At 26.3% G+C, this 11,676-nt stretch overlaps 1 protein-coding gene across 1 annotated transcript; it reads right to left on the reverse strand.

Annotated features, from left to right (window-relative positions):
- Positions 1–7,713: 7,713 nt before the first annotated feature.
- On the reverse strand, positions 7,714–11,473 carry LOC122509774. The gene is made up of 4 exons (XM_043624013.1): positions 9,611–11,473; positions 8,828–9,100; positions 8,473–8,608; positions 7,714–8,383 (listed from the first exon to the last, which is right to left on the reverse strand). The coding sequence occupies exons 1-4, from the start codon at positions 9,760–9,762 to the stop codon at positions 8,342–8,344; spliced, it is 603 nt and encodes a 200-aa protein (XP_043479948.1). The 5' UTR covers positions 9,763–11,473; the 3' UTR covers positions 7,714–8,341.
- Between the last annotated feature and the right edge of the window lie 203 nt (positions 11,474–11,676).

The following is an 11,676-nucleotide window of genomic DNA, read 5'->3' on the forward strand; positions in this document are numbered from 1 at the left end:
AATAACTACACTAAATATACACTTATAACAACATAACAGACTATAAGAAGACGACGCACGAAAGAAACTAACAAGCTAACCCATATCACACAAAGACAAGGGGGGGAAGATAAGAAGATGCAACGACTAAGAAGAACATAAAGAAAAGATACAATTAACACCTCACCGTGAGATGCTGACACCTCACGACAATTATAGATATTAATTTTTTTTCTTTTTCTTTAATTCATTTCCTTAATTTCTTTTTTTCCCAACATAAAATTTTCTGCAATAATCCCTAAACAAAAACTCTAACAAAAATTATTTCATGAAAGACTATTTTACATTTTATCAACAGTAACAAAAGACTACTCATATACAACAAAAACCCATAATAACAGCTTTAATAATTCCCCTTTCTTACATTTAAATTTTTTTCCCTTTAATATTAATACCCTGTTACATATATACATATGCAAAAAAAATTTCCTTTTACAATAAGAAATTGAAGTTTTAATAAAAAATAAATTTACCAAAAACAACTGAAAAAAAAATTAATTTAATTAGAATATCTTTTGATGATTCATTTTATTTGTAAATCAAATTAAAATACTTTAAACAATGAATAATATAATGCTTGTAATTATACAATATAAAGAAAAACAAAGATTATAAAATTGACTAAAGTATGCATGGGAAAGAAGTTTGTAGGCACTCGGAGCAGTGGTGAAACAGACGGACGTATGGAGCAACGCATGGCTTCGTGATAGTAGCGGTGCATGCGGGGCGCCTGCGAACATGAGGAAGAGAAGGAAAGACAAGGAGAGCCATGCATCAAGCATAGGCATACAGTACCTCGTGTATATACATATGTATATATAGATTGAGAATCTCGCGCATAGGGAATAAATGAATTTTTCTTCCCTTTTTAATATAAATTTTTTGGTATTTACACAAATAATTTTTTTTTAAATTTTAGTCATAAATGCACACAAACAAAACTCAAATAAAATTTTAAAATTTAAGTTTTTAAATAAAAAAAATATACCGTATTAAATAACTAAAGAAATTTAAACGTAATATAAAGGTAAATTCCCAGTAAATTTTAAACAGCGACTTCTAAATGAAAATGCAATTGACTCCTTTTTTTAATATAAAAACGAAAACAAAGGACAAAGGAAAATAATAAGAGTAACAGTGAAAGAACTATAATTAAATAGAAAAATTTTTGCTTCATTTTTTTGTAGTAATTCGTACACAACAAAATAGAAAAGAATAAAACCACTGTTAAAATAATAACAAATTAAACTACGATCATTTTTAAAGATAATAATTATTATTCTAAAAACTATAAAAAAATATATAAAACACACTGATATTAATAAAAGAATAAGTAAAAACAAAAAGCCACTCTCATTGGGGAACCCAAACGGAAGCCACATCTAATTTCCAGCGCTGCAACAAAATATATAGGGGAATGTAAGGTATCGTGGCGTGTAAGGTATGGTGGCGGACTTGTCAAATCTGGCATGTAACGACACATCTGAAGCGCCTTATCACTATGGTCGATGTTTTTTATCGTGATGACATTTTATAAGCAGTAGTATTAATGATCAAACGCGTGCTTTGTACTTTAAGTGATTTTGAATAAAAAAGTAGTGAAAAAAAGTTTTATTGGATATGTGTGTTAACAGTGCCAGAGTGAAGATTTTTTGAAAATTGAGTCTGGTAAATGTATAGAACGTATTGTTTAGACCTTGGACAACAGTTTTTTGTATTTTACATTTTTCTCAATTCGCGCTGTATGAAAGTAACACCATCATATTTTCATCAATAGCTTGTAAGGTATGATGGTGCAACTTTTGTAACGTAAAGTGGCGGATCATTTTTTGCTCGAGTTTCAATTGTCTTTGCATTTTTTGTGTACTAATGCCTCATGTGCTCCAACGCAACAATTCTGGAATATGTGACATTTGCGGTCTTCTCTTATTCTAGTTGCGTTAAAACAGCCACCAGCTACTTCCATGTCCAAACTGTAACCATAACTGAAGTGAAACTTTTTTTTCTATAATGTAAAATCATCAGTTTTTTCTCTTTTTGTTATTTTTCATCATTTCTAGTAGTTTTAATAAATAATTTTAACATCTACATAATATTTTAGTTAAATACACCAAATGCGCCACCATACCTTACAACTTTCAAAAATAAAAAAAATCATTTCTTTGTGCCAAGAGCTGTAAAATTTCACTGATTTTAAATTTTAACAGCCGCTGTTATGTTTGAATTCGATTGTTTATGATTTAATTATTATTAATTTAAAAGATTTTATAATTTAATCGAATTCGGACTTAACTGTATTAAAAAGAATTTTTAATAGTCTTAAATCAATAAAACGCTCAGTATTTTATAGTAAGAAATGGATGTTAAATTTATTTCAAAATAAATACTGTTATTAAAAATTTAGGATCCCCCCTTTAAGTACGTTATCAGTTCAACGTCTCCGATTAGACGGTATTTTTTAGTTGAAAGAAAAAAGGAAAAGGTGGCAATAGTAAGGTAGAATTTCAATAAAGACACTGAGTAATATGTGTAATATGATGTCACAAGAGTCTGTTTATTCAGTACGTTTAAATAGATTAATATTAATTTTATTACAATTGATGTTGTCTTATCATTATTACAATGTGTACCCCTTTTAATTTATATTAATTAGGTCTTTAAAAAATACCCTTTATGACATTACATTTAATAAAATAAAATCCAATACTTAGAATTGTGTCAATAGAAAAAATTATAACTTATGAATATACCTCTGTTTTAGACAGAAAATGATATTTAAAGAAATTAACTAATAAGTGTATGTGTGTGTAAATGTGTAAAAGTAATTACAGAATAATTATTAATTAACTCACCAATTATAACTTATTAAAATTTATATCTCTTTTTTTTAGACAGAAAAGTCTCTTATTCCTAGTCTTCTAGTTACACCTGTAGTAATATTCACGTATTCACTTTTACTTCTCTTTTTTTTATCTCTTATATTCTTTTTCTTTTTAATGGTCTTTAAATAAATTCCTTTTTTATTTTAGAAAAAATCGAAAAATCAAAATTGATTTTAATATTTAAAATTTTAGGGTCACCAAATTTTAAATTTGTAATCAATTCTGAAATCCTTTATTATACGTAAAATGAAAAAACTAAATCTTCAAACCACAAAAAAACGAGGTTCAATATTTTTATTACTTTTTTCTTCTTTTAAAATTCTCTTTTCTTTGTTAATAATCTTTATCAATTTATTCTTTTTCTCACACAAACTGTTTTCTCAAATATTTTTTACTTTTAATTCAATTTATTTCGAATAACTTTGTTACACATTAAAACTAAAATGTGGCAACATAGCATAATATCTTTTAATTCTTTAACTTCAAGACTTGCTACCAGCCAGCGAGCCTTGAAGTTAGACATACGACACCCCGATAAACCGAGCTTTGTCAGCATTTAATGTCCACGTTCGTGACTTTCAACCGGCACTAAAGGAAGCCGTAAAATGAAAATAATATTCCCAACTTGTCCCTAACATTAATTCAATCTTAGAATAAGATGTTTAAAATATGGAACGTTGTGTTACGCCACATTATCGTAACAAAAATTTTACAAAATTTTATATTTTATTTATCATTAATTAAAAGTAATTAATGAAATGCATGCTTAGCATTTTGAAATCGCGCAGAAAATGAACTCGGTTCAAAGACCGTAAGCCTTTTCTTCCGTCTGAAAGTACTATTTCAGCAATTAAATTGTTTTATTTTCATGACTTTCAGGTAAATCAATTAATGAAGGGCTATCATTTTTATTATTTTTATGATTCAAGAAACAACAACTACATAAGCAAATGAGTGTGTGTGTATACGTGTATATATATATATATATATGTTGCCTATTTTATTTAAAATAAAATGTAAAGGAAAAATTATTAACTATATTAGAATTAAAATAATAAAATACAATATATATATGTATATATATATATATATATATATACACGAAGAATAGACGTGAGGCTACACTCAACGCGTTGAGTGAAGACTTCCCGCGCTCCCCACGCTCCCCTTGACATTGTGCGAGAGAGAAAGAAGATTGTGTATAGCATCGAAGCAAAATTTATAACAATTTTTCAAGGACAATAAATAGTGCGTATTGTGAAATCTTCGCCCGTCGGCAAAAATTCTGGCGGTAGACTTAAGGTTCCAGAACGGGTAAGTAATTGTATCGTTCTGGTTAGTTTTACCCCATCCTCCTTTCTTTTATTGTTTGAGAGGCGGATGGATCCTTTCTTAATTTACAATAATAAATCATAACTATTATTCTTAATTTTCTTTCTATTAATTTCTTATATTCTCCTTACCCCCCCCCCTCCTTAATTAATTTCTGAATTTTCGGCAACTAGGAAACACGAATCCCAGTAAGATAAACAGAGCTCACGCTCTGGCAGTTTGAATTCCTCCAACAAACTGGAAAATAGGGCCATCTCAAAAGCCCAAAATAATCATTATAGTTAAATCAACTATATTAATTATTTAAATATTTTCTCGTTCGTAACAAACTGATGGTGGCAGCGGTGGGATTTTTCCTGACGTTGCTACCCCTTAGAATTTAAGGGAGGAATTCTCATAAAAGGGATTTCTATTTCATTTCAAAATTTTCACTTAATAAATTCTTTCTTATTTTTAAATTTTCAAATTTCTTTATATCACCTCTTTCTTTCTAACAATGGGTATGTTGAAATGGAATTAAAAATTATTTTAATTCAATTTTGGGACCTTAATTGTAGATAGTCCGTGACGACAAGTCTCCGTGATTCGCTCACTGGAAGACAAGTCTCCGAAATTCTACTCTTAAAATAATCCTAAGCAATACATTCCTTTTGTTGAGAGGATAAGTGTTTTGGTCTATTTTTAAGTAAATTCTCTAATTATCCTTTCTTAAGTGAAAATATATTTTTTTTCTTTTCTCAAAAATTAAAAATTCAAACTAAACGTTTAATTTTTAATTTTTAATTTTTGTTATAGATAGTCCGTGACGACAAGTCTCCGTGATTCGCTCACCGGAAGACAAGTCTCCGAAATTCTATCACAAAATAATTTTTAAAATAATATATCACTCTATGGAAAGAATAAGGTGTTGTTTAATTTTTATTCTTAAATACATTCTCTAATTATTCTCTCTCAAATAAAAATATTTTTTTTTTCTCTCATAAATTAAAAATTCAAACTAGACGTTTAATTTTTAATTTTTGATTTTTGTTATAGATAGTCCGTGACGACAAGTCTCCGTGATTCGCTTACTGGAAGACAAGTCTCCGAAAATCTATTACAAAATAATCCTAAAAATATTTTATTTGTTGTGAAAGAATGAGAAGAATTTTTGTTACTATGATAAATCACAATGTCGAATAATTTTAGACAAAGAGAAAAGAAAACTCGCAGAAAGAATAGACCAAAGAGAAAAATCAAATATGACAATTCTAATCAAATCAATCTATATTTGTACTTATAAATAAACAGAAGGAAATTTTTCATTAGATGGAAAAGCGGTAAAATTTTCTAAAACTCTACCATCTCTCAGACAATTTTCCCTGCAACCTTTCATTTTCCAACTAACAATTTTTCTCTAATTTTTTTTTGGGAGAATTTCTTTTTTTTTATTTTTGGACTTTTCTGTTTTAACACAGAATCAAAATTTAGAATCACATATTATAAGAGAATAAGTATTTTCTTGATTCCATTTCCATTTTTTTTATGCGTATTCCATGCAAGTTACAAGGAATATTCCGCGGTGGCGATGAAAAATAATCACTAATTTAAAAATGGAATTAGAATCGGGAAAGAAAGGAAAATATTTTTCCCTATATGCTTTTCCTTATTTCATCTTATTTTTTTTGTATGCAAATGAATAAAATATCAGTTATGAATTAATTGGTTTATAATGCTCTCCAATTTGTCTCCAAGAATAATCTAATTATTCATAAAAAAAAAAAAAAAATATTTTTCTAGTGGCAATATAAACAATAGATTATTAACATTAAAAAAAAAAAAATATCGCAACTCCAATTTTATTCTATCAAAAAAAAAACAGTTGAAAAGAAACCTATCATTTGGAATTCATAAATATCTAATTTTATAAATTTAAAATTTTTGCAATTTTAATTTAAAATTTCTTTGATTCCTAAAAAAAAAGGGTGTGATTTAAATTTTATAATTGTTTTCTTATTTCCTCTATTAAATGCAAGAAAGTATTTGTCATCATTCTTCATGTATCGAGTTACAAAGAACGACCATGACTCTTTAAACGCGAGTATACTGGGTTACATCATTACGTCCTTGTAATTAGAATCTTCCGCATAATTTTAAGAAATACTCAAATACAACTAATAGTAAATAACAATCTGTTAAATTATCTTTTTTTTTATTTCAATTTTTTTTTCTCTCTCTTGAAAATTAATATTTCAATACAATACAACTAAAAATTTATTTTTATTTTTTTTTCACTAACAGTTAATAAATGTCTTTTATTAATGGAAAAGAAAAACAGTTACAAAAAAAAAATTAAAATATTTGTGATTCTTTCAAAGGATTTAAGAATCATGATAAATCAAAACATCAACCTCGAAATAAAATTAAGTCAATTAAATTGTAATATCGGCTAAACTGTAAATAAGTTTTTTTTTATATTATAAATAATAATCGATAAGTAAATAAATATAAATGAAAGTAAAACTTAATTATTTAATAAAGATAATATGATCAACAAATATAATTAAGGATTTTCAAAAATAATAGACATGATAATAACACTAGCTATCTAAGTCCAGGTGGATGGCTAGTTTATATTATTTCTACAATCACTAATTAAATTATAATTATAAATTTAATAAATTAAGTAAAAATAAAAAAAATAAAAATATATATATATAGTAGAATTCTTAGGATAGAAGTTTTAGTATATAAAAAAGAAAAAAAATATATGTGTAAATAAAATTATAATAAACAATAATAAAAAAAATTATTATTAATATAATTATTATCATTTAGAATAAAAAAAAAAAAAAAAAAAAAAGCTAAATAAGTAATTTAACAAAAGTGAATTTATAAAATATTATTTTAATTTATTCCTATATGTAAATAATTGAATTTAGTTAAAAATAAGTTTTATTAAAATTATAGTTAAACGATATGATTTTTAGCATTAATTGCAATTAATTTTCAACATTTTTATTTTATTAATTTCCCAATTAATAAATTTTCAACAATAACAATAAGATGTACAATATAAAAATATTAAATTTATTAATACAATAAATAATATGCTATGTATTAGTAATGATAACACAATAATTAACTAATTAATTAATTCTAATATGTTTAACATGTAGATTTAGTAATGAAATAATTACATTAACAAATAAACAGATTAATAAACAATTATAAATAAAATTTATTTAAGTAAAATAAATAAATAATTAATGATTTAATGTTATGGTTATAAATAATATCTAATAAATATGGTATTAAAAATATATGCATATTATTAAACAAATAATTGTCTCTTGACCTTGCATTTTTTTTTATTTTAGATCATAATCAACAAAACAAAATTTGAAGCTTTTAATTGTACTTATTTAAATATATATATGAGAAATAATTGATTTTAGTTAAAATAAAATCTAGTAATATGACCCTAGCCGTTATTGACATATTTGTTTGGATATTAAAAATTTAAATATTAAAGGTTGTCGTAATTGGTTGTTGGTTGTTGTTTTTGTTTTTCTCTTGCATCATAATTATTTTTATATTAAAATCTAGAATTTTATTCCCTCTCTTAAATCATAACTAATCAAAATTGGTATGACGTTAATTATTATCGAACAATTTGTTTCATTTTAAGATAGTATTAAACCTTAATTTTCTTAAAGTTTTAAATGATTTGATGGATTCTTAACAAATAATTTCAAATCTAGAAAGACCTCTTTAAAACAAATGAATAAATAAGTTAAATGAGAAAAGTTACAATTTATATACTAATGTGTGTACTAACATAAAGACGTGGGATCATGAATTAAACACGTCAGCAGAATTGCAAAAATAAAAGAGACTACTATATTTATTTCAAGAATTCACCTGAAGGTTACACTAGAATACTTGAATGTCAATTCTTATAAAATACATTAATATAGTTCCACAATTTTTTTTTGTGTTGTTTAAAGTTTCGTTAAAATAAGACATTGATATAAAATAATTTTTATTGCTTATTTAATACTTATAAAACACGTTGCCTGATTATACATGTCCCAGCCAACCTTATTTTAACACCCCAACCAAACGGTGTTCAATTCCACAGCCCATCTCTAAAAAAAAAAAGGGGAGAGAAAGCAACATTAAAGAAAGAAAAACTCGTATATTAATTTTTCAAGTAGTTAGTATATTTGTTACTCACTGTTTCCCAGCGATGACGCAATAAGGTTAATTCTTCCCAATCTTTTTCATACTCCTGTATAAAAATCAATTCAATCGCCGGGTTTACAGGGCGGTATCCCCGACGCCGTGGAATTGCATAAATATGACAATAATCGCTGAAATAGAACAGAAAGTAAGGTACAAATATATATAGATTAACATTTTATTAAAATAAATGTAATATTAAATTGATTTTTTTTTCTCTCGATTTTTGGGGGACGTGTATAGAGTGTTTTTCTTTTGCCTTTTGTGTGCGTCTTCCAGGGGTCGGTTGAGTTAATTTATTAAATAATTGTGGAAGAATTTACTAAATATTTAATAAACGTATTACTTACAATTGGGAGATATTTACGCCCAACGGACCAATGACTTTCTCCATTTGCTCTGATTGCGGAATGGCAATCACTGATGGAAATATGAATGACGAGGGACACCAATAATTCCTCGTCTCATAACGTTGTCCCCATACCCAACGATATTCTTGTGTCCAAGTGTAATCCTCTTGGGCACAGGGAGTCCCTTTGGACGCCTCTTCGTCCAAGGGCCAACAATAATGCCAATCAGCCCTAGGAGGTGCCTCTTTCCAGTGTGAGACAGTTACATGAACACTAAAAAAAATTTCAGTTTGTGTCTTATACATATTGTAATAATGGAAATGATCTATTAACCATAAAATTGATTTCCTTTAAATCATGTTCTTAATCGTTATCAGAAAATAATTTTTGTAAAGCTTTTAGAAATAATTATCTTGTTTATAAATGGTTTAACAATTAATAATAATAATAAAAAAAAAAAATTTTTTTAATTATTAATCCTAACGAAATATTAACAATCTTGGACAATTATGATAATATAACTAAATTACAATTACTAATAAAATACTTATAGTAAAAGAAATCAAAAAAAAAAAAAGAAAAAAAAAAAAAAAATTTTTTTTTTTGCTAAATGGTTGTTTTGAGAATATAAATGTTTAACTTCATTAAGGACAAATGTGAATTCAAAATAATAAAACCAGAACTTGTTAGTAAATTATACCTCGGTTTTCAGAACTAATTTAATTAATGCTTTAATTTTTTTTTTACAAACATCAAATAGAAAGAGAACATAAGTAAACTTACCCACGTTCGCCATTCCGGATTCTGGTTTGCAGCTTCTGTTGAATTTCTGCTTGTTTAAATGACAGCAAAGAATCACTATCAGTCACATTATTTCGAACTAACTCCAATGCAGTCATTGCAGCGGAAAATTCAAATACATTTACACTTTCCATTTTTATTATTATTCTTTTCTCACCTTCTTGTTTGAGAACTCTTTCAGTACTAAAAGGATGTAACGATAATGCGCTTCAAGTTGGGGCTCAGGATCATATTTTTGCAACACGGCAGAAATTTTCTTCTCGAAATCTTAGTATTCAACAATATATAAAGAACATATAATATATACACATCCACTCTTTTAATATCATTATTTAAAATTGCTTAAATTTTATCTCCTTTTCTATTCTGGAAACAAATTTACAGGAATATTCCGCGGTGGCGAAAAAGAAATGTATAAATTTCGATTAAAATATAATTTTTATTAATAATCTTATTGCTCCTTTATATTCTTTTCTCCTCAAAATTTAAAATCAATTTTAATTAATTAAATTAATAATTAATATTTTTTATGACTTCTTTTCCACCTTTGTTATAAAGGTTATGAAAGAAAGTAGTCAATTATTTATAGCAATTTTGCCGCCTGCATTTGAGAGAATTAAGGATGGGTCAAACTAATGGTCATTTTTTTTTAAATTAGGGGACACTTACGGAAAGGCAGGTAAAGGTTACTTGGTGTTACATCATAATCATCCCCGCATAAAAGTACCGTAATTACAAATACCCTATAAAGATGAGTGATTAAAAGAATGACTTTTCTCATTTCTTTCTCTTGTATGATGAAAATAACGCGCTAAAATAAGTAATTTTAATAACACAATGTAAATGAAATTTAATCTCATCAAATATATTAAATTTGGAGTATTCTTTGAGACAAAATGGAGAGCTATGTTTTCATTTGCAATATATCTTTTTTTAATTTTTTTTATAACAGGAATGTTGTTTATTTTATAATAAATAATATTCTTGCCTCTCAACGTGACGAATACAATTAACGAATACAACATAACGAAACGTGACTCACTGAAAACTCTGAACATAACCTAACAATATAAGACAAAATTCATAAAGCATTTTAATTTGTAGCAGGAATTATCCGCGGTGGTGATGTAAACATCACTTTTAACCGTGGATGAATCTTGATACTTTTTGTGCCCAATTTCAGACCAAAGTTATAAATATATATATATAATCAGTTAATATTCACAGTTGACCAAGACATACATACGAATACATGAAAACAACTAAGAAATTCCTGACAAGTAATAACAAAATAATGGTTGCCAATTTTAACCATTATTTTCCACTGAAACTATTATTAACAATTTTTGTCTAAATTTTAGGTCTAAATAAAATTGATGACGCAACTTCTATTCCCAATTTGACAGACATAATTTCGAATATTTATATTCAGATGAATGAGAAAATCAAGGGCCAATTCAACAAAATTTTAAAAAAACCAGAAGTGGATCGTCATCAGTCACTCAAAACCCACTGGTGAAGGAGTCCTTTTCTTCTTCTTTCCTTTTTTTTTATCAACGAACCTAATTCGATTGCTATTTGGTAAATGAGACAAGATAACACACCTCAAATAAATGTATCTTTCTTTTCTGATAGATAGTAGATAACACAATGAGACAAAAATTCTCTTATTCTTATTTTATTTATATGTTAAACATTTAAAATTCGTTCGACGTGTGTTATCAGTTAAAATGGAAAATTAATGTTTACGCATCTAAATTACTAAATTATTTGTCTAAATTAAATTCAATTATTTCACGTAAACAATATTGTAAATCTTATAAAATTTTCCAGACTAAAATATAAATTATTTAGAAAGGGGTATAAACTTAAAATACACATACTAAAAAAAAACAATTATTAAAATTATCCTCTTTCTAAATAAATAAATAAACTTCTCCGATGCCTTAAATTTACAGTATAACCTGCCGAAGTGCAACTCGATATTTTTAATTTTTTTTTGGTACAACAGAATTTATAAAATTATTTTATAATTCAATTTTTATGGT

The sequence above is a fragment of the Leptopilina heterotoma genome, unplaced genomic scaffold (assembly GCF_015476425.1).
Source record: "Leptopilina heterotoma isolate Lh14 unplaced genomic scaffold, ASM1547642v1 Lhet_628, whole genome shotgun sequence".
NCBI classification, from domain to species: Eukaryota; Metazoa; Arthropoda; class Insecta; order Hymenoptera; family Figitidae; genus Leptopilina; species Leptopilina heterotoma.